Source organism: Stegostoma tigrinum, chromosome 30 (genome assembly GCF_030684315.1).
Source record: "Stegostoma tigrinum isolate sSteTig4 chromosome 30, sSteTig4.hap1, whole genome shotgun sequence".
In the NCBI taxonomy this organism is placed as follows: domain Eukaryota; kingdom Metazoa; phylum Chordata; class Chondrichthyes; order Orectolobiformes; family Stegostomatidae; genus Stegostoma; species Stegostoma tigrinum.
The window spans coordinates 36,661,955-36,685,521 of record NC_081383.1 but is presented as its reverse complement, the minus strand read 5'-3'; the positions used below and the strand labels follow the sequence as shown (position 1 = coordinate 36,685,521).

General features: G+C 39.3%; 2 protein-coding genes across 10 annotated transcripts in view; both read right to left on the bottom strand.

Moving 5' to 3' along the window:
* LOC125465932 (procathepsin L-like) overlaps positions 1-8,695 on the bottom strand; it is a 61,545-nt gene extending 52,850 nt beyond the window's left edge. For both annotated transcript variants that reach the window (XM_048559949.2, XM_059638547.1), the window contains exons 1-2: positions 8,599-8,695; positions 5,882-5,979 (exon numbers count right to left, since the gene is read on the bottom strand). In XM_048559949.2, coding sequence (XP_048415906.2) covers positions 5,882-5,946 — 65 coding nt within the window. In that variant the 5' untranslated portion in view covers positions 5,947-5,979; positions 8,599-8,695. The remainder of the gene's footprint in view (positions 1-5,881; positions 5,980-8,598) is intronic.
* dpp9 (dipeptidyl-peptidase 9) overlaps positions 8,504-23,567 on the bottom strand; it is an 88,280-nt gene continuing 73,216 nt past the window's right edge. For all 8 annotated transcript variants that reach the window (XM_048559939.2, XM_048559938.2, XM_048559944.2 and 5 more), the window contains 5 exons: positions 16,828-16,974; positions 14,366-14,518; positions 13,172-13,314; positions 10,841-10,952; positions 8,504-9,319 (listed from right to left, as the gene is read on the bottom strand). In XM_048559939.2, coding sequence (XP_048415896.1) covers positions 9,227-9,319; positions 10,841-10,952; positions 13,172-13,314; positions 14,366-14,518; positions 16,828-16,974 — 648 coding nt within the window. In that variant the 3' untranslated portion in view covers positions 8,504-9,226. The remainder of the gene's footprint in view (positions 9,320-10,840; positions 10,953-13,171; positions 13,315-14,365; positions 14,519-16,827; positions 16,975-23,567) is intronic.

Sequence of the window (23,567 nt, the reverse complement as noted above, 5' to 3'; positions counted from 1 at the left end):
TGCTGAATATCAAGCGAAGGGATGGCCTATGATCCAATTAATAATTACAAAAAGATCAAAAACAGGATGGTGCTAGAGACAAACTAAATGGCTGGGAGAACATGATAGGTGTGAGAGTAACATGTCATGTGACTAACCAAAGTAACAAGTAATCCAGAACTATATGAACTAATTAAAGTAGAGAGACAATAACAAGTAATCACCGTGATGGTGAAAAACAGAACAGTAGGAAGGCTTTACAAAGAACAGCATGTTGTGGCTACATGTGGCACAACATGAACTCAAGATCACAGTTCAGGCTGTACTCATGGGTACAGAACCTGGCTAACAGTTTCTGCTTGGCAATTCTGCATTGTTGTGCATCTCAAAGACCACCTTGGAGACTTATCCAAAGATCTGAGGCTATTCAGCTGTTGACACTTTACTCACACTGTTTGACACTTTAGATCACCTGCAAAGACTTGTTATTCAGCATGTCAACACTCCACTCACACTATTTGTATTTGTATTCTATTTATTATCTTTTTCCCTCCACTGCACCTCATGAAGGAGCTGCATTCCGAAAGCTTGTGATTTCAAATAAACATGTTGGACTATAACCTGAGGTCGTGTGATTTCTGACTTTGTCCACCCAGTCTAACACTGGTACCTCCACATCATGGCTACTAAATTAAACACCAGGAGTTCTGAAGAAGAGTCATTGGATGCAAAATATTAACTCTGTTTTCTCTCTAAATGCTGCCCAACCTCAAGTTTCTCGAGCAATTTCTGTCTGTGTTACAGATTTTCACATCTGAAGCTTTATATCGGCAGTTCTTCAGCATCGCCATGGGAAGGAGAGGGCAGATCTCTTCTGGTACTACAGTGGGATTGCTGTTTGAACCCTAGATACAAGCAAGTGCTACTGAGAAGAGAGTTGCAGGGAGGGGGTGCTCGGCAATGGGAATGGAGAAAGGAGAACAGGACTCTGAAGCAAGGGCAAGAGAGAAGGTTCAGCAGCAAGAGGATGGGATTTGGTTCCTGCTAAAACCTCCAATCAGGCATAGAACATCCATGAATAAGGGAAGTAGCTTTCTTTATTTTTTCCCTAGGTCATATATGTTTTCATTCCTTTCTCCCCTTTTTTTAAAAAACATTTTTTGGTCTTCTGTGATGACTGATACAAGCTACTTGTTCAGCTCTGCCATTTCATTGCTTCTTATTATTAGTTCAGCAGTCTCATCCCAAGAAACCTATGTCCACTTAAGCTACTTCTTCCCATGATGTTTTGCTACTTGTTTTTACACTTCTTGCTAGTATTTCCCCCATAATCTAATTTCTCCTGACTTCTCAAAAGTAATCCTTTGTTGGTTTGTAACATTTTCCCAATGTTAACACTATTCTTGGCAGCAACGTAGGTCCTTACTTTTAGTCGGATACTATCCTTAGATTCCTCAGTTAACCACAAATGGTGCAGCCTTCTGTACATTTGCTAGAATCATAGAAACACTAGTGCATAAAGAGGCCATTCAGCCCATCGATTATGCACCTACCCTTTGGAGAGAATCCCACCCAGATCTACACCCTTACCCTACTCTATGACCCTGCATTTACCTTCTTTCTTCCTTGATTCTAAATAGACTATATTCTTGATGAGTTATGAAATATCTGCTTACACCTTTACCACTATTTGATCAACTTACCTTATCACTTATTTTCCATTGCACTTTAGCCAAGTGTGTCCTCATACTTTTGTACCTCGTAACTGCCATTATTTAAGTTTAAAGCACCTATTTCTCCCCCTTAAATGAATTTGCAATGCTATCATATTACTAAACCTATAACTAAGTTGAATCTTTACAATGATGTAATTAATCAATCTTGTCTCATTAAATGTAGGTTTGCTGGGTAATCTCCCCAAAAGGAGACTCCTATCCATCACTGGTTAATATCAGAGGGAGCAGGATGAAGCCATTTTAACACCTTTAATTGGGCACAGGGATAAAAAGGCCATCAGCAAGCCTTCCTTTCCAAGATTTAAATAAAGAGTGGTTGGAGGCTGGCAAATCCTCAAAAGCCCCACACTTCTAGTCAATCAAGTGCTTCTTCCCCCAAACTCACCTCTAGTGAGCAGTAAATGCCACAGACTATGTTAACACACAGTTCAATTCAGCAATGCTCACTGGCAATACAAACAGTGGATCAGGTTTAAGCATTTACATTTCTTGCAACAGTAGCATTAACAAAAGCCTTGCAATATCTGGATGCTGCTTGGGTAAAGATTGAGGTTAATTAAATAACCACATGAACTATTGTAATTATCATACGGTCTGTGAAAGACAAGTTGAAATCTTTAACCAATTGTACATTCATGCTTGTAAGCACGTATTGCCTTGACCATAAGATAAATTCTACACATAGTGATGAAATCACAGAAATCATTTTGGATACTATGGAGATAAGCACAGAAAAATGGTTACGACATTAAACACAAAACATGAGAAATGGTCTTTCAAACAAAGGCCATTTTTAAGAAAAAAAAGTTATTGATGCCAATTTGGTTGTCGCTTGTCTATGTAGCAAAGAGACAGCTACAAAATTATGGTCAACCATATTTATTCTGTTCCCAGCGAGCTCATGGTATCATTACAGAGATCGGGACCATCCAAGCAGATGACCACATAAAATTTCCTTTAATACTGCTTCTCATTAGCCTTCAACTCCCATCTTACTCTAACTCCTTTCCATTTTTCCCTCACCCTTTCAAGTTCATCTTGTCCATGACATTCACTTCTGGGTCCTGTGGTCTTATTCTTACTAAGCTGATCACCAACTTCTCCACATCCTCACATTAGCTGATACTGTTAATAGCTCCCACGCTTTGGGTGCCATCCTTCTCTTGTTTATTCTGTCTCTTTAGAGACTAATGTTTCATTTTTCAAAAAAGTAGGGAAATCCAAAACCCCAGTTATTTCCTAAAAGAATGAAGCACCTGATTCAATTGGTTATAAAACAAGGAGTTTTATGGTACGAGAATTAAACAAAAATACTCTTAGTTAAGCTCTTAAATACAGAATCAACATTAATTGGATTTCACAACTAGGGCAAATGTTACAAATTGGATGCATACTCCTCTCAACATAAAGTCACAAAGTTCTTTAAATCTCTGTCTTATGATGTGTTTCAGCTGTATTGTCCATGTTTTTACCAAGGCTGTACTGAAGTCATGAGCCAAGTACCCCTGACCGTTATTTAATTTTCCATTACCATTCACAAGGGGATTGGGCAGGACTGCAAACTGTTTCCAATATTTCACATGCTTATAGTCCTGTACTGTAGCATTACCTAGTTGACACCTAATGTTTTTCAGCTTTTCCAGCAACTTCTGTTTTTGTTCATATTTATGGTAGTGTCTGGGACATTGCTGAGAGTTCCACCACGGCAGGCCGCCACTCAACTAGTTCGTAGGGCAGCCATTCCAATTTTGGCACAACCTCTTAGATGATGCTGAAGAGAATTTTGCGAGATTGATAAGGCCACGTTTGCCATTGTAGTTTCTGCTGCCTAAATTGAGGTCAGGTAATCTGTCTGGCTTCATTTCTTTGTTTAAATTTTGTAGTGTTTTGACACAACTGAGTTGTTTGCTGGGTAGAGGGTAGTTAAAACTCAACCACATTGCTGTGTATATAGAGTCATGTGTAGGCCAAATAGGTAAAGATGGTAGATTTCAATCTCCACAGGATGTCAGAGAACTAGATGAATTTTTACAATAGTCAAGTGGTTAAATGGTCATTAGGCTGACTTTTAATATCAGCTATGATCAGATTTATAGCAGACTTTAATGCTTTCCCCGCTATTCATGTCAATCTAATGTTTTTGTCAGAATCTTAAGTCCAGGGTTACACTTGATATCTTCAATCTACAGGAATCATTTCAGATTCTGTAAATGTTGGAAACTCGATTACCACTACTATCTGTAGACTGAACTCTTTCAACACTAATGCAGATCATCACTTTTAGGGGACTAATCAACTTGCAGCACTATTTATTTCTGTAATACCATGTGATTATTAATACCAAGTGTTTTCAATTCTTCATTCTCACTAATCCCTTGGTTGTTGAATATTTCTGGGACTAATTGTAGCTTCCCCATTGAAAACAAACACCAAGCAATTGTTTAGCTTCCCTGTTATAAATTTCTGGTTTCAATTTGTAACATGCCCATATTTGTCCTAGCTAAGCTTTTCCTTTTCACGTGCATATAAAAGATTTTAGTCCATTTTTATATTTCTTGCTAGCTTTCTTTCACTGCTTAACTGTCCTCTTTTGTTGAATTTTAAGAAGCACCAAATTCCCAGGCTTACTGGTTTATCGCAACTTTGTATCTCTCTCTCTTCCCCGCCCCCCCACCTCTCTCTGTGATCGAATTTAACTTTGGCCATGGTTGGATCAACACTTAAGTTTATTTTGAGGCACTGAAATTAAACAGAACTACTACAAAAGAGATACCAACTCTTTAAATGCTAGTTATTGCTGGTATACCATCATTACTTTCTAAAATAAGGTTCATTTCACTGATCAAGCTATTCATATTTTTCTAATGGGAAAATATTAGTCATCGCTAGTCACAAAGTAAACCCAATGATTATATGTCAAATGCTGACAGTTCTTAGGCACAATTCATTACTTGTGGTTACAAACCACACGTAATATGAGCTTGTCAGTTTGTGAAATGAGCAATAATTGATACTCATTGTGGTAGCTTCAGCTCATTGGAGCAACCATGGGACAAATATTATCCACAGACTTCCGACTGTGTTTCAAACCCTTGGGACTATGGTTTTCTGTAACTGTGCTCAATTGTGCAAAGTACAAAATACAGAATGAGATCACTTGAAAGGTGTAAAAAAAATCTCTTCCTTCTTTATTCCAGAATTGATAATGCCTACTTATAGTATTTTTCAGCCAGGGGTCAGTGATAGCAATCTTGCCCAAGTCACTTTCAGGACTTGAGCAGGAGCATAAAGGTCCATATTTCAGGGCAGCACTCCCTCAGTGCTGCCCTGTTGGAGGTGCTTGCAGTCTTTTGTATGAGACAGTGTCACGTGGCTATAAAATACCCCATCCCTCAAGTGTATTATCCAAATATCATTGGATATGTATTATTGGACACTGGGGCTACTGCTGTCTATAAACTGGCTGCCAAGTTTCCTACATCATAATCGGCACTGTAATTCAAAAATAATTCCTTTGCTGTAAAGCTTTTTGAGATTTGTTGGTCATAAAAGGAGCTAAATGCAAGGGTTATTTTCCCCCTACATGGCTTGGTTATCAAATTTTGCTTTGCAATGCAAGAGCCACGCAGCTTGTCATATTTCCAATGTTAAAGGCATATAAACAGAAATTCTGATTAATCTTAGAAGGTTCCTCCATTATGAAAATCCTATTACATCGTCAGTCTTGTCAATGTGATACAAGTCCTGCTTTGAATGTTCCTAACACTCCAAACTTTCCCTTCATATACTTCAGTGCATAGATGCTGCACCTTCTCCATACTTCCCTGTTCATCCTATACTGAAATTGATTTCTATTTGGTTGTTCTTACAAATTCATCAGTAAGTTAGTTTGATATTTAGGTTATCATATGCAAGTGTCAAAAATCAATCTACTTCTTACAGATTCCAAATTAGACTCTTGTTAATTTAAGTAACAGCTATATATTTAGTAAATGTAAAACAAAAAAAATTCACATTTTGATATGGACTACTCCATGCTCTTACATCCCAAATGTTTGCATGCCATTTTCATTTTCTGCTGTCTTCCCATTCTCACTAAGGGCCTGTAAATTATTTAAGAGGTTTTAATATGCAATTTGCAGATTACTTAATGTATTAACACTCACTCTGTAATGGCTGTTTCTGTGTTGACGCGTTTTTTTGCAGCACTTTCGGTTTCATTAAATTCCATTATTTTAAAGAAGAAAAAAAGCCAGTATACAACCTATTAAAGAAAGAAATGATATGTCATCTTTCATGTCCTTGGGAGATAACCATATCACAAACAATGGATTTTCTGTGATCACTTTGCAAGCGAACATCTAGGAAAGGTGGCATTGTAGCTCACCTGACAATCATGGAATAAAGAAAGGGAACGTCCTTCAGACAAATATTTTAATTACAGAGGAATTATCAAAGGAAATGAAAATTCATGTTGGCAATGGCAGCTAGCATTTAATTGTGCTGATACACTGGGTCAACACATTCTGCTGATGCATATTTGCAGTATCATAGTGTCAGCTGCCTGCATTAAAACAAAGCTAGCCTGACACATACTTACAAGAGTAGAAGTTACCCATTTTTAATGTCTACAGTTCTTAACCAATTGAAATTTGTTTTATCTGGTCAATTATTTGTCTGTAAGATATGATTCTGATAATTCAGCAAATGGAGATGATATACAAAGTCGGGAATCAAAGGAAGTGGAAACGCATGGTTGGTTCATTCAACAGTGTGCTTAGATGCAACAAGGGAGAAGGGATTTACTTCCACTAATGATGAAAAAGAGCAGATTATAGGAGGTTAGATGAGAGAAACTACATGTAGAAACTGATGTAATGCGCAGAGGTTTGCAACAGTACGGTGGAATAAGAATGTGGAGTGCAGGCATTTCAATTTAAATTCCATGTGTTGAGAGTGTTAACGCAGCTAGTACAGGTGAAGTTAATGGATGAAGAAGTGCAACAGGATAAGAGATGAGGAACAAATTCTTAACATTCCAAGTTCTAGGGTAACGGGACGGGAAAAACAAAAGTTAAATTTATTCTGGAACTGACAGTAGTGATTGATGATCATTGATTTTGGCAATAGTAGTTCGAAGAAAGGGTGATGTTGACAATTTTGTTGGAATAGAATTTACCAGTTTTGATGGACTACAGAGCTCAAACACAATTCAAAAATAATATGCTTTTCATCACCTGACTCAGTAGAAGAAATGCTGAATGAGAAGTGCAGTGGGTGACAAAGTTCTGATAAGAACCAAAAGTAAATATTTTCATATTTTCTAACATTTGAGGGACGAAATTTTGACTCAATGTCATAAGGTGGCAGGTTAATGACAGAGTTGGTTACGGAGGATGATGAAAGTACTGATGAGCTGGAATCAAGAACATTCTGATCATATGATTATCATGGATGTTACTGTAGCCACAGCATGTGGATAGAAGAGGGAAATGAATATATCCCATGAGTTTGAGGGGATTCTGGAGAAGCGTTTTGACAGAAAAATTAGCTATTGTAATCATGCTGGCAATATTAATTAGGAGCTAAAACTCTCAGCACTTCGAAAAGACTTTGCTCGTGTGCGATATGCTATGGATTTAGACCATCATCCAAATTTTTCCCCAAATATCAAACCAACTATACAAAATTGCACAAGTCTCAATGCAGCTTAATCTCCAATTAGTTAACACACTTGCCTGTAATATTGTTCTTTTATCAGGGCCTGGTCTGCAACTTCAAAGTACAACAACACTGAAAACATGAAATTATACTGGAGTACCAAAATTAGTTAACTTAATCAGCTGTAAGGATTTCATATTGGCTTGGTGTTTAATAGCTCATACTTTTGCAAAATTTATTGAACTCTGATGCATTCATTTTAACAAAAATATATAGATTTCCCACAGTTTTGCTAGGATTAAATTCTAGTCACTATTCATATCCTCTGGAAAGTGTGCACATGTGGATGGTAAATAGTGATGATCACAACTATAAGTTGGGACCAACTCTTCAATTTACATTAATCCCTCCAAATAAATTTATGGTCTTCTTACTTGCCAAAGAGGCCCTAACCAAAGTCTCGAGTAACATTCTCTGATGCTGACTGTGGTGTATTAACCCTGCACACCTTTTTCAATTTCTGAAACAGGTCTTTAACAATTGCTACCATACTTGCTTAGCCATGCTATTGGGTCAAATCTAACTTGATGGCACCCTAACTTATCCAACTAAACAAAGCATGCCAAACGAAAAATTTGCTTGCCTCCAGGGTTGATCTTTGACCAGCATTAAATTTGTAATCAGTCCAAAATCTCATATTCCCACCTGTCCAACTCTGAGTTTGTGTGCATCCTTCACCCTTCAGTCCCATGATCATTGGGCCTGCTTTCAGCAATCTTGGTCCAGACTTGGGAGCTTCTTGTTTAAACACATTCAGCTCATCCACCTCTCCTCTTCTCTAAGGGTCTCTTGAAACACATCTTTAAGCTTCATTTCAGCTTCTTACTTATTCCTTCTTAGGCTCAACAGCTATTTTTACTCCTTGAACCTTGCGAAATACTGAACATTGTGTCACTCTATTAAATCCATGGATGTGCTAATTATAAATGTAATTGGATGAAGATAGGTTGGAATTAACAGGGTGAATAACCAGAGGGCAACTAACACCTGTGCAGTTGGAGTTGATGTCTTTATGAAAAAGGCAAAAAACTTGCACAGACAGTTTGAGAGAAATAACACATTAAGAATTAAGCGTTACAACCGTTTTAATGAGTTACAATGCCATACACTCATTATAAAAGAATAAGAATCCATAAAAATATTTTCTTTTAATAATACGCACTTTGAATACTCATCAAAGTTGTAGTTGGCTCCTGCCCTGAAACACACTTCTTCGGTGCCGCAGCTTGCAGAGGTTAAAACTCAGTCTTTTACTGAATGGTGAGAAATTTAAGTTCCTATGGAGATGCATTTTAGAAATATGGCGGCTAATCGGAACAACTGAAGCTTGTTCTTATTTTTGCAAAGTGGTACTTCAAATTCACAGCAGCATGTCTGGATGTGTCGTTTGAAGCCAACAGTAATCATTTGGCTTTAATCATTTCTCTTTCTCCCCACTATTGTGCAGTTTTCAAGGCATGTACAAAAGCTGAAATCAATGCCAGTGTACAGTTTAGGTGAATTAGCTGATTCCACACTGTACCATTAACAGATAAATTAAACCAAAGTTAACAATGTTAGGTTTCAGTCTTATCAAATCACAGTTTAAAATCAAATTCAGTGAAATCTGCAGTATCCGCACATTGCTCAGAAAGGAAGTTCCAAAAAAATGCTGAACTGGTGTAGTCAGGACTGAGGATTTATGGGACAGGGACATGGAGAATATCTTGTTTGACGACAAGCAAGTCACCAGGAACCAAATATCAGCAACTGTCCAAAAGTCCATCTTTTGACGTGGTTCATTTGTTCTCTCAGAGGTATTCCTGTAGGAAGTGTAGCAGCATTATTTCATAGTGCTCTCCAGATTCAGGGCAGCGAATACTGTGTCTTTCATTGGGGTAAATCTGTAGCAAATAGATAACATCCAGTTATTTGCAAAGAATGGTAGCATTCAAAAAAGTACTTACAGCTGAGTAGCTCCGAACTACACCCGTAAGAGATACAAGCATAAGGTCATTTGAAGCGAATGTTAGAATAGCCTTGGAAAGGTAAAATTCCAGGCTGAGTTGTGCTGAAATCTTTGGTAGTGGCACATATACCAACGTGCAAGATCCTAGTTATGATTCATAATCCAAACTTTCAGCAGTAGGATCACTAAAATTTTTCTTTTGTCCCTCATCTGAGTTATAGAAGGGTAATTCAGTTAAAAAATATCCACATTCACGCACTGGTAAAGAATTCCTGTTGAAAGGTGTATCCGGACCTAAAACTTGATCATGTCTTTCATGATCAAAATGTCTGATCCTGGTTCACACTGATAAACAAGTATAATTGCATTTAGTTGTAGAGCCAAATCCCAAAAAGCAGACATCTTCAAATGCAAACTAACATTTGCTAATTATTGTTGACAAAAGCAGAGTTAAATAACTATAATAATGGGATACAGACACAGTTTATGCATGCCTTTTGGTTTTGCACCAGGCTTATACACATTCACATACAAAGAGGGAAAATCACCATGAGTCCAATATGACCTACATATTTGAAAAATGACGACAATTAAAATGACCCGCAAGTCAGTTACTCAAGTTGAAGCAATGAAAATAAGCCATTTCCAGACTTCACTATGTGCACATCAAACTGGATCAAGTAATGAGATCATAATTAACCAAGGTCCCAACTTCAATATTTGGTTTTTAAAATAAGCTGATGTCAAGCAAGGGGCATTCTATTTGGTTTCTCTATCACAGCTTATCACACCTCTGATTCTTTTTGTTAAAACCGATTCTTATATCGCAAACACTGTCAGAAACGTGTGTTGAATGCTATGGATTGGCTTGTCTATGGTAATCATCCTGAGTGAATGCTCACAATTGAAGTATTTACTTGGCACATTAAGTGACCAGCAATTGTGGACCTGTATACTGGGGAAGGATTTTTATGATGGAGCAATGGCACATTGAGAAGTAACATATTTCATATTGCTTGAATTCACATTCTGTGCTTCCAGAATTAATTGCTTCACTGGACTCGAATACTAACAAAAGTGAGGCAAGGTTAGTAAAGTTACAATGATACCAAGTGAAATGCTAGCTTTTTACAAAATTCAAGTGCTTGCCTATTCAGGGTAAAGAAATTTGTAATTGGACTATAACATTCACAGTTCAGTGAAAACTGGGACCAGTAAAGTAATTCAATCTGTTCAGATTACAGAGTCAAGAATTCTACCTCATGTCAATTATCAGAAAGGTTCAATAAATTGCAGCATATACATTTCAAGGATATTGGGCTGACTTGTTCGCTGTGTTAGAAAATAGAGTCCATGGATAGTCCTTTGAAAACTAGAACAATAAACCAAAATGTTTCTTTTATCTAATCAGTTGTATCCTTAATAAAGTAATGAGTTAGTGGATCACAAAACATACCTGAAGCTGATATGGTTTTCCAGCTCTGATTAGTTGTGATACTAAGAAATTTGTGTGGAAAAAGTGCACATTTTCATCTAAAAACCCATGCAGAATCAGCAAACGATTGGGCCTAGATGAATAAAGACAATTATGAATATAGACAATTATGATTAAAAGGCAAACTGTACCAAATATGATTGTTACATTTCATCCGAATCTAGCTCCTTTTCTTTTCGTAATGCTGCTAGTCAGTAAAAGTCCTTCTCTAGACAGAGTGGCCTACGTTGTAGATTTTTCCATAACCAACATCAGCACAATACAATTCTGTAGACAACCATTAGGTGCTGTACAAGTCCTGCAAGAACATCTTTTCAATGTCTCCTGGGAGACTAGTTAACCGTGTGAAGTCTTACTGGGCTAAAAACAGATGAGACTTTTTCAATCAGAGCTTGACTGGGTGACTAGGCAATGCCAGGGCCTAAGATAATAAAATGTGAGGCTGGATGAACACAGCAGGCCAAGCAGCATCTCAGGAGCACATAAGAGTTTATTTTGCAGCAGCAGGGGGAGCAGGGAGAGGGAGGACCAGGGACTGCTGGGAAAGTAAGTTCTTCATTTCGGCTGCAGAGCTGAGTGGGAGCGGTCAAACTGCACTCTCGGAAGGTGAGTGAACTGATATTTGGGCAGTGGCTAAACCCGAGACACTACACGTGTAGTGTCTCCCACCTGCCGTCCTCCTCCAACCAAAAAAAAAGACTCTGTGGTGTGTTGATAACGTAAGGATTTTCTTTTTGTTTTATCGCTTGCTGGTAAGTAGAGTGATTGGTAAAATTTTTTTCATTTCATTCAGCTATTATTTGATATTACAGTAGGACTAAGTTAAGCTTAAGAGTAAAAATGGCAGATCCCAGACCGGTGTTATGCTCCTCTTGCTCAATGTGGGAGCTCAGGGGCGCAGCTGATATCCCTGACTCCGTCACGTGCAGGAAGTGTTAGATCGTATGATGGATCTGGACCTGCGGATGGACTCATTTTGGGGCATCTGCGATGCTGAGGAAGTGGTGGATAGCACATTTAGCGAACTGGTCACACCACAGATTAGGATTGCTGAGGGAGAAAGCGAATGGGTGACTAAAAGGCAAAGAAAGAGCAGGAAGGCAGTGCAGGTGTCTCCTGTGGTCATCTCCCTCCAAAACAGGTATACCGTTTTGGATACTGTTGGGGGCAGGGGGGTGGGGGGATGGCTCACCAGGAGAAGGCAGCAGGAACCAGGTTCATGGCACCGTGGCTGGCTCTGATGTACAGAAGGGCAGGAAAAGAGTGGAAAGGTTTATAGTCATAGGGGGTTCAATTGTATAGGAGTAGGTAGGCGGTTGTGTCGAAAACAAGACTCCTGCATGGTACGTTGCCTCCCAGGTGCATAGGTCAGGGTTGTCTCAGATCGACTGCAGGACATTCTGAAGGGGGAGGGTGAACAGCCAGATGTCATGGTGCATATAGGCACCAATGATATAAGTAATAAATGGGTTGAGGTCCTACAAGCAGAATTTAGGGAGTTAGGAGCCAAGTTAAAAAGTAGGACCTCAGAGGTAGTAATCTCAGGTTTACTACCAGTGCCACGTGCTAGTCAGAGTGAAAATGAAAGAATAGGCAGGATAAATGAGTGGCTTGAGAGATGGTGCTGGAGGGAGGGGTTCAGATTTTTGGGACATTGGGACTGGTTCTGGGGGAGGTGGGACTATTACAAATTGGATGGTCTACACCTGGGAAGGACTGGAACCAATGACCTACGGGGTGCTTTGCTAACGCTGTAGGGGAAGGTTTAAACTAATGTGAGGCAGATGAACTTACGGCTTGGATCAGTACCTGGGAGTATGATGTTATTGCTATTACTGAGACTTGGTTGAGGGAAGGGCACGATTGGCAACTAAATATGCTTGGATACAGATACTTCAGGCGGGATAGAGAGCGAGGTAAAAGGAATGAAGGAGTTGCATTACTGGTCAAAGAGAAGGAGGGTATCTTTGAGGACTCAAGCAGTGAGGCAATATGGGCAGAGCTCAGAAACAGGAAAGGTGCTGTAACAACGTCGGGGCTGTACTACTGGCCTCCCAACAGTGAGCGTGACATAGAGATACAAATATGATGAAGGGTCTAGGCCCAAAACGTCAGCTTTTGTGCTCCTGAGATGCTGCTGGGCCTGCTGTGTTCATCCAGCCTTACATTTTATTATCTTGGATTCTCCAGCATCTGCAGTTCCCATTATCACGGATGGATTGATTAGCTCATTGTGGTAGTATAAATTCCGCACTGCAGTTTGCTGCTTTGAAAAATAGCTATATTACTCACTCATTGGGTAGTTTATCAACATGTAGCGCCACTGAACCAGCTTCGTAACCCTGTTGATTACTCTCCGGAACATCCATATAACGCTCAGTGTAACCAGTGTCATAGGCCATCCAGACTGTAACTGGTGCACCAGCTACAGCAACCTACAAAATATTAAGATGGCCTGTTACATAAAACAGAAAATTTTAAGTAACATTTATTACCTTTTTCACATAGTTAAATGAGAGATCAGCGCTGTTGAGACTCTTTGGGCTCCATTTTTATTTAAATTTTGGCTTGCTCTGATGTAATGTAACTCAAAAATCTTATATTTATAGGTAACATCTTTCACAACCAATGGTCACCTCAAAGCACGTTAAAGTATTTTAGAACTGTGGTCACTATTGCAGTGCAGGATATATGACAGTCAACTTATATTCACAAGGTTTCGCAATCAACCTGAGTGACTAGATTATGTGATTCTTGACATTTATTGAGGGATAAATATTGGCCAAAACTCTGCATAGTGCCTCTGCTCTTCTTCACAATAGGATCTTGGGATCTCTTACATTCAGATCAAAGGTCAAAACACGTCTGCATTTTTTTAAAAAGTGAAATGAATCTAAAACGAGAAACTAAAACTACTTCGCAAAACAGATCCCTCATCATGCTGATAGTCTACATACGCAAATTTTAATCCCCTTCAGAGGGGATTTAATAGAGACATACAAGATGATCAGAGGATTAGATAGGGTGGACAGCGAGAGCCTTTTTCCTAGGATGATGTCGGCTTGTACAAGGGGGCATAGCTACAAATTGAGGAGTGATAGATTTGAGACAGATGTCAGAGGCAGGTTCTTTACTCAGAGAGTGGTAAGGGCGTGGAATGCCCTCCTTGCCAATGTAGTTAACTCAGCCACATTAGGGGCATCTAAACAGTCCTTGGATAAGCATTTGGATGACGATGGGATAGTGTAGGGGGATGGGCTTAGATTAGTTCACAGGTCGGCGCAACATCGAGGGCTGAAGAGCCTGTTCTGCGCTGTATTGTTCTATGTTCATGTCAGAGTCTATGATTTGCACAAGACCGTGGCTATAAACAAAGTACTCCACAACTCTGGTTCCAGAGATCTAATTTTAATACACTTTTAATTAAAATATTAGCAATTTTTAAACACAATTCACCTAAACTGAATCAACTGCTGCTTTCATTACCTTGAAGACTTTGGGTTTGTGAATCAAACCCATGAGGGACAGAAAACCGCCATACGACCAGCCATGAATGGCAACTCGGTTTAGATCAATAAAGCCATATTTCTCCGCGACCCACTGCAGCCCTTCCACTTGATCTTCAATCTCTACCTGACCCTGTGGAGGATGGAAGGAAATAGAGATGGAATGTTGCAATAATTACAGAGTTCCACAGTTGGAAATACAGCCTGGAGTAAAAACAAAACAATCACTTATGAACTTCCTCATTATTAGTTTAAGAGTAGCATCAAAACAGAGTTGGGAGTCACTTGCTTGTTTATTAGTTGGAAAATAGCGCAAAAGCTTCTGGTTATTAAGGAAGCAGGGAACCAATCTATGAACAATGTGGATTCTGAAGAGTTTGATTTAATTGAACAAGGCATAATTCTCTAATTTATTCAGCAAAGTCAGTTCTGTCTATCTACAGTTTGACAGTTGCATTCAAAATGAAATTTAAGTATGAGATTCCAGAATTAGATCACGCCTGTTTGACTGGGACTATAAACTTCAAGGGAAATGTTAAAAGCAAACCGTCAGGAAAGAAAAATGTTACTCAGAAGGTGACGCATACTTAGAATTACATATCCATGATGTTAGGGAACCTTAGAATTCTATGGAAGGTTGAACAAGATCGGACAAGTGCTTTCTCTCATTTCTACTGATCATTCATCATTAGGCAAGTTCACAGTGCTCACTGAATGCCAAGTTAGGTTTGATTACTAGATGTACAAAGTTAACGTTGAAGATTACTTGCTCTTTCTTGTCTTTCACAACTCTTGGTCTCCATAAAAGACTGGCAACTTTTAAAAAGACATTTGAACTTCCAGTTAATAACACAAGATGTCATATTTTAAAACATTTACTGTAATAAATGGAGAAGAAAACACTACTGATTAAACATCTGTTTTTATGATAACTTAATAGTTTAGCTCAAGAAAGTGATATTTCCCTCAATTACTAATTACCCATCTCTCACTGCATTGCATTACAGTCCTTGCAGCAAACATTCTACAGTCTCTCCTGGTTTTCAATGAAAGTCAATATTTATTCACTAGGCTATCTCCAGAGACTTTATTCAGTTTATGTCAAGCTTCATAAATCTACCACCAGTTGTAAAGTTACTTCTTCTTCCTCTGGCCATGCCAAGAATTTGCTGAAATCCTTAGATGCAGAAATGTGTCCCTTTGACCAGTGATCATTTCTGTTCCACGTCTAGTTGCGCTAGATCACAAAACTAAGCAGCTTTTTCTCTCTGGTCACCACACAAAACTATTGCTCGAGTTGCATAGATTTATTGGAGACCTGTAACGTAATCATAAAAGATGACATCTCTGCCGCGTTCTCCACTCCAAAGTGAAACATACTAGTCTTGCATTCAAGTAGAAATGCTAATTAGTTCTGAATGACCTAAACCCTTTCATTTTAGAAGCAAAATGGAGAGTTTACAGAGAAAACAAAAAAAAATTGCTAAAAGTCTTTGACATTTTTCTTGGACTTCGGAAGACTCGGAGCTCACTGACTCTGACAGCTGCTATTGTCTCCAAACAAATATACTGCACTTTCTTCCAAATGAAACATGGGTTTCACGTACTTTTCACCATCAAGAAAGTGATAGATATCCCAAGTCTACTGAAACACATCCCACAATTGTGGGTGACTATAAAGAGTCAGAGGACTAAGTGATCACATTACAAGATTATTAGGTGCTGGACAGCATAAATTTATAAAGTAGAAAAATTAGAACAAGAGTCGAGGTTTACACTTGCCTCATGGGATTTGTGCCCTGAATTTAAGTAACAAATGTATACCTGTGGTTGTGTCAGCATACAATATTAAAAATTCTGCATTATTAGCATTTATTCACAGTCAGAGTTATACAATGTGGAACACAAAGTGAGCAGGAACAGATGCTTTGGAAAATAAGTCAGGAATTCAGTACAGAGATTTCTAAGTTGTGCAACAATCAAATATATAAAATGGGGTTAGATAGACTTGGCAGGGCAGATGCAGTGATTTTCAACATGTGCAAGTTTATTTCAGTCTTGGACTATCATATCTTTGGTTAAGTATCTACAACCTGAACAACTTCATCTCAGACTACAGAGCTGCAACTGAGCTGTAGATATTGTGGATCATCAGAAAGGAGGGAAAAAAATGTCATCTAGCCACATTGTTCCAGGAGGTAGACATAACAGGCTTCTCAAGAGAAGATCAAAGTCTTCTCCAATCATAACTTTGTTAATTCAACTATAGTCTGGAGCAGGATGAAGGCCTATTATTGTTCCTTGTTTTTATGTTCAATACATTGTGAATGGAAACTGTATCGTAATTCAATTAAGCATTCCTTGACAAATACATAACATCACGGGTATGAACATATTTAATTAAACGCAACTTTAAAAACTGCCATGGTAAAAGGGAAATACCATTTTGTTTTTGAGGGCGCCTTCGAATAAAAGACCTCGCTGACAGGAGCCCCTGCCATCAATCACCACAACGGCATAACCAAGTGATGCCAGTGTATTCAGCCTCAAGTATTTTATTCCCTTGAACGAGTTGTTCACCAGCTGCACCTAAATGGAGGAGAAAACAAATTCTACAGTCAATATCCTTAGTAATCAGGTGAATAAGGATGTTACTAGAAACTGCAGGGACTCTGCCAAAATCTCTAATATTAAAGTTCAATGTACTGTCCCACAGTGAACAACCTCACATATGGGCCAAAAGATTTCTAACTTTGCAGGTTTACAGCAATCCATCTAAAAGAGTATTTGGATGCCAAACAGGGATTAAAATTGCATGAGGTTCACACAATAGTCCACTGACATTTCCTGAACAGCCACAATAGTAAACAGATTATCTGACTAAGCGATTAGACAATGCAATCTGATTGAGATGTTCAATCCTGCACTACTCACACAGGCTAATATGCAAATAGTACAATTGAGCACATTTAAAGAAGTTTTGTTTTAACGGCCATGATTACACATAGTCAACTCAACAAACTAAAATGTAAATATTTTAAATTGTGCTGTATAACACAGTCCATTTTCCAGATTACAAAAATCATGTTTTTGCACATACTTAAGACCATAAGGTAGAGGAGCAGAATTGGGCCATTTGATACAACGAGCCATTTGATCATGCTTCATGTGTTTCTCAACCTCATTTTCCAGCCTCCTCTCCATCATCCTTTATCCCCTTACTAATGAAGAACCTACCTATCTCAGTCTTAAATATACTCAATGACTTGGCCTCTAAAGCCCTGTGCAGCAACGAGTTATACAGACTCACCATGCTATGGGTGGAGAAATTCCTCCTATTTTCAATTCTAAAGGGTCATTCCTTCACTCTGTGCCTTAGGGTCCTAGTTTCTCCGGCTAGTGGGAGCATCTTCACCGCGTCCGCTCTATTCAGGCCTTTCAGTATTCTAAAAGTTTCAATCACATCCCCTCTTATCCTTTTAAACTCAAGTGTAGAGTTAGTGTCCTCAACTAATTCTCACATGACCAACCCTTCATCCCCAGGATCATTCTTGTAAACTTCCTCTGTATATCCTCTGAAGCCAGCGCGTCCTTCCCTAGGTACAGGCTCCAAAGCTGTTCACATATTCCAAAGATGGTCTGACCAGAGCCTTTTACAGCATCAGCAGTACATCTCTACTCTTGCATTCTAGCCCTCTTGAGTTGAATGCTAACATTGTATTTGCCTTCCTAACTGCCAACTGAACTTGCCTTTTAACTGAAGAAAATCCTGAACCAGGACTCCCAAGAAGGTTTTCTCTGTTTAGAAAGTAGTCTACACCTCTTTTCTTCCTACCAAAGTGTATACCCTCACATTTCCCACACTGTATTCAATCTTCTGCGTCTATGCCCATTCTAGCCTACCTAAGTCCTTCTGCAGACTTCCACTTCCTCAACACTACCTCCCCCTCCATCTATCTTTGCTTCATCTGCAAACGTAACAATACCTTCAGTTCTTTCATCCAGATCATGGATGTATAACGTGAATAGTTGTGATCTCAACATGGACCCCTGCGGAACTCCACTAGTCCTTGGCTGCCGTTGTCAATGCTCATTCTATGATTTCTGCCTTCTACCCATACCAGCACCTTGCCCCTAAAATGATGGCTCGCTTTTTTTATCATCCTCCTGCGCAGCGCCTTATCAAAGGCATTCTGGAAATCCAAACAGATCACATCTACCAGCTTGCCTTTGCCTAACTTGCTTGTTATCTCAACAAATTCTGACAGATTTATCAGGCATGACTGGCCCTTGAAGAAGTGTGTAGACTCAGCGTATTTTACCAAGTACTCTACAATTTCATCCTTAATAATGGACTCTTAAAATCTTACTTAAGTCCAAGGTCAGGCGAACTGGCCTATAGTTTCCTGTTTTCTGCCTGCCTCTCTCCCTCTTAAACAGGTGTGTTACATTAGCCATTTTCCAGTCCTCTGGCACTCTCCCTGACTCCAGTGATTCCTGAAAGATCACCACAAATGCCTCTATAATCCTCTCAGCTATCTCCTTTAGACTATGGGGTGTAGTCATCTAGTCCAGCTGGTTTATCCCCCTTAAGACCTTTCAGTTTTCCCAGCACCTTCTCTTTAGTAATGGCCACTAGACTCACCTTTGCCCTCTGACTTCCAAAGTTCTGGTATGCTGCTGATGTCTTCCACAGTGAAGACTAATGCAAATGACCTATTTAGGTCCTCTGCCATTTCTTTGTTCCCCTTTACTATTTCTCCAGCCTCATTTTCCAGTGGTCCAATGTCCGCTCTTGCCTGTGTCTTACCTCTTAGATATCTAAAACTGGCTTATTTGTTGATCTCCCATCTTCAGCTATGACAAGCTATACACTAAATCCTCATTATCTGCAGGGATTAAGGTTATGGATATCCCACAGATTAAAAAACACTGACACTGCCACAATGTAAATCACCTATCTACTGCAGAGGACTCCATTGTCATACTGGAGTTGTCAACGGGTACAAAAGCAACTGGGGCTAGGGCCAAACTGAAGTATGCAGGTAACAAAGAGTGAGTGTACATATTCTAGAAGTCTGCCTTAATTTTGTGCCCCAAAAATTCATGTTTTACTTAACAGCATCTTTCAACTGGTGCAACAGATTCAGCAGGTAACACGATCTATGCTGCAAAGATGTACAAGAGTTTAAGTCTTGTCTGCACACAGCAGACCTCACATGACATACAACAACATGGCCACATCCCTCCCAGAGTTCATTTTATATGTGATGTTCAGGTCAAGTCCTTTTCTTGGAGCATTTTGAGGTTTCAAAGGTTGACTTAGAAGCCAGTGCCTTTGGTAGTTTGCTACTGCAGCTGTGCAGCACCTGATATGAACAGATCCAAACCCCCTCTGAAATAAACCAAAAAATCTGGAAATTCTGATATTTTCAAAATGTCATTACAGTAAATGATTTTGAGTTATTAAGGCAGTTGGGGGAAGGAACATGTCTACACTCAAACCAAGCTGCACAAACAAAAAATAAATCACTGAACTAGTTTCAGATTAGATGAAGTGAGTTTTTTTTTGCACACTGGTTAACTTTTGTGTTAAATTCCTATCTGCATTAGTTTCACCGTGAACAGTCCACTTAATGATGAATGGAAACTTCAAGCGGACTTGGACAGGCTAAGCAAATGAGCAAGAACAGGGTGGGTGTAATGACATGTGAATCAGTTATCCATTTTGATAGAAAAACTTAAATAACAAAGACAATTCTTAAATGGTGAGAGTTTCAAAATGTTAATGCCCAAAGGGATTTTGTTCAGAAGTCACTAAAAGCTAGCATGCAAATACATCAAGGAATTAGGAATTAGGCTGTTGAATGTAGCTTTTGAGATTCCACATCCAGAGAATTGCATAGCCTTGGTCTCCTCATTGAAGGAAGAATATATTTGTGTTATAGAGGGAGTGCAACAGAGGTTGCACTAATGCCTGGGATGGCAGGATGGTCTTACAAGGAAAGGCTGAGGAAATTGGGCTTTGTATTCCCTAGAGTTTGAAAGAATGAGAAATGATCTCATTGAAACATATAAAATTCTTAAAGGGTTCACCAGGAAAATTACAGACAGTATGTTAATGAGGTTGATAAGTGTAAAGATAGGGGAGACAGACTCAAAATAAGGGTGGACCATTGCAGAATGAGATGAAGAATGCTTTCTTCACTCAGAAGGACAAATCTTTGGAATTCTCTACCCCAAGCAGCTATGCTAACTGAACTGTCGAGCATGTTCAAGACACAAAGACAGATTTATGGGTATGGAATAATATGGGAAACAGCAATGTAATAAGACATGATCTAAGATGTAGTTTGGCTACATCTGGAGCATTGTGTCCAGTTCTGTTCACCTCATTACAGGAAAGATGCAGAAGCGTTGGAAAAGGTGCAAAGGAGATTTAGTGGGCTGTTGCCTGGAATGGAGGGAAGGTCTTGCATGGAAAGGTTGAGAGCGCTAGGGCTTTTCTCTTTAGAGTGACTAAGGATGATAGGTGACTTGATAGTGGTGTACAAAATGATCAGAGGTATAGACAGAGCAGACAGCCAGAGACTTTTTCGAGGGTGGAGGTAGCTTTCACGAGGGAACATAGTTTTAAACTGAAAGGAAGTAGATATAGGGGAAACGTCAGAGGTAGGTTCTTTACTCAGAGAGTGGTAGGGGCGTGGAATACATTGCTGGGAGAGGGTAGTGGAGTTGGCCTCATTAGGGGCATTTAAGTGGCTATTAGATAGGCATACGGATGATAGCATAAGGTAGCGGTGGAGGTTAGAGAGACCTTAGGATTTGGGTAAAAGTCTGGCACAACATCGTGGGCCGAAGAGCCTGTACTGTTCTATGTCCAAGTTCTAAGTCATGGAAGAGTGAGCTCAACAGGCTGAATGGCATATTTATGCTCCTAGCATCATGACGTACCCCATTATAAAGCTATTAAGAATGATTTAGAAAGATCAGCTAAATCAAGAATGACAAATCACATGATTTTGTCATCATTGCACCATTCACTCAAGGTCAAGCACTTGGTCTGTGGAAAGGGTAGAAAGAAAGAATACAGTCCCGTGGTAACACTTCATGAGAGCTCACCTGCTTCACCAAAGGGTTACATGAAGTTACAGAGAAAAAAGATGTTCAGGGTATTTGAGGAGGTTTCCTCAAGGGAATAGGTCACAACAAAATACCATGTTGAGGGCATGGTATATTGGCATTGAGAGAAGATTGGCTTATCAGGAAGCAGACAGTAGATTGCCAAGGCGCAATGAGTCGTGTGCCACAGGGATTGATGCTGGGACCTCGCTTACATTTCATATAAATGATTTAGAGAAAGGGATGGAATGTATAGTTACCAAATTATGGGCGGCACGGTGACTCAGTGGTTAGCACTGCTGCCTCACAGCACCAGGAACCCGGGTTCGATTCCACCCTCTGGCTACTGTCTGCGTGAAGTTTGCACATTATCCCCATGTCTGTATGGGTTTCCTCCAGGCACTTTGGTTTCCTCCCACACTCCAAAGATGTGCAGGGTAGGTGGATTAGCCATGATAAATTGCCCATAGTGTTCAGGGGTGTGTAGGTTAGGTGGGTCATAGTCGGTGTGGACTTGTTGGGCTGAAGGGCCTGTTTCCACACGGTAGGGATTCTATGATTCAAATTTGGTGATGTCAAAGAAAGGTGTCAAAGAAAGGTAGCAAAGAAGTTATGAAGAAAACATAAGGAATCTACAAAAAATGGTTTGAATGGACAAAGATGTGGCACATTGAGTATAATACGGGAAAATGTGAAATTGTTCATTTCAGCAGGAAGAATTAAAAAAAGCATGCTGCCTAGACAGAGGGGTTGCAGATTCTGAGGGGGAACAGGGATCTGGGTGTCCTTGCGCATAAATCACAAAACGTTATGTAAAAATCATCTTTTAACTCCATTATTTTTAGATTAGATTATAACAGAAAGATAATGCTTTGAGCCAAGGAGACTGAGTACAGATGACTGCAGTTCTAAAAATCATGTTTACTGGGGTCTATTGTGGATCATATTTAATGGTGAGGTGTTCCTGAACAGTGAGAGCAAAAGCAGACTGAGGGAAAACTAACTGAAAACAACACCGTGGTTCCCACCAAATGACCATGGCTTGTATGGTGGTGGAGCAGCAGAGAACCAGCTAGCGTACAAACAAAGTACCAAAATCTCTCTTTGTGGGGACACCAGAAAGTCTCCAATAACAGCTGGATGCCTTCCACTCACCTTTCCCCTATTCAAAGAGGAACGAAACATCTTAGAGGCAGTGAAAGGACACATTTTCAACCAGTGAATGAAAGTGAGCATCAATATGCAAACAATCTTGCATCAATCGTTAAAAAAGATAATGGAAGAAACCAGGTCAGCAGTTGTTATCGGTTAGTGGATGTTAAGTGAGAACAGGAACAAAAACAGAATTTGTTTGAAAAGCTCAGCAGGTCTGACAGCCTCTGCGCAGTTCTGAGGAAAAGGTCACTGGACGCAAATGTTAACTGATTTTATTTCACAAATGCTGCCAGACCTGAACTTTTCCAGCAACTTCTGTGTTTGTTCCTGATTTACAATATCTGCAGTTTTTTTTTGGTTTTTATTAAGTGGGAACAGATTGATCTTGGCTATGATGACCCACATGTAGATAATATTTTGAAACTTCACAGTATAAAGAAATAAACGTGTATTAAAAATGTTCAAAGCTATTCCATGTTTCCCAAAATATTGTCACAAAAACAAAATTTCAGTGGTATTGCACCACTAAAATTTATTATTAGTAGTAGAACTCAGAATACATGCTACAGTGGAATTTTAAGATTACAGTAAAAACATTTCTTCTTTGCAAGAGGTACAGTTAGTCCAATTCTTCTGTTCTTCCTTTATGGCCATTCAAATGTTTCTTACTTAAATATCTGCCCAGTTTCCCATCTTTTCCAACAATGCATGACTGAGCACAGCATGCTGTAAAAGGAAGTTCTTCCTCAAGTTACCGCTGGATCTTTTCCCAATTACTTCAAACCTGTGCCATCTGGTTATGGGCTTTTTTGAAACTGAGAACAGTTTATTCTAAACTATTTTATCAAACCTTTCAAAAATTCTCCTCCATAAATTGTCCCTGAAGCTTCCCTGCGGTGAGGAGG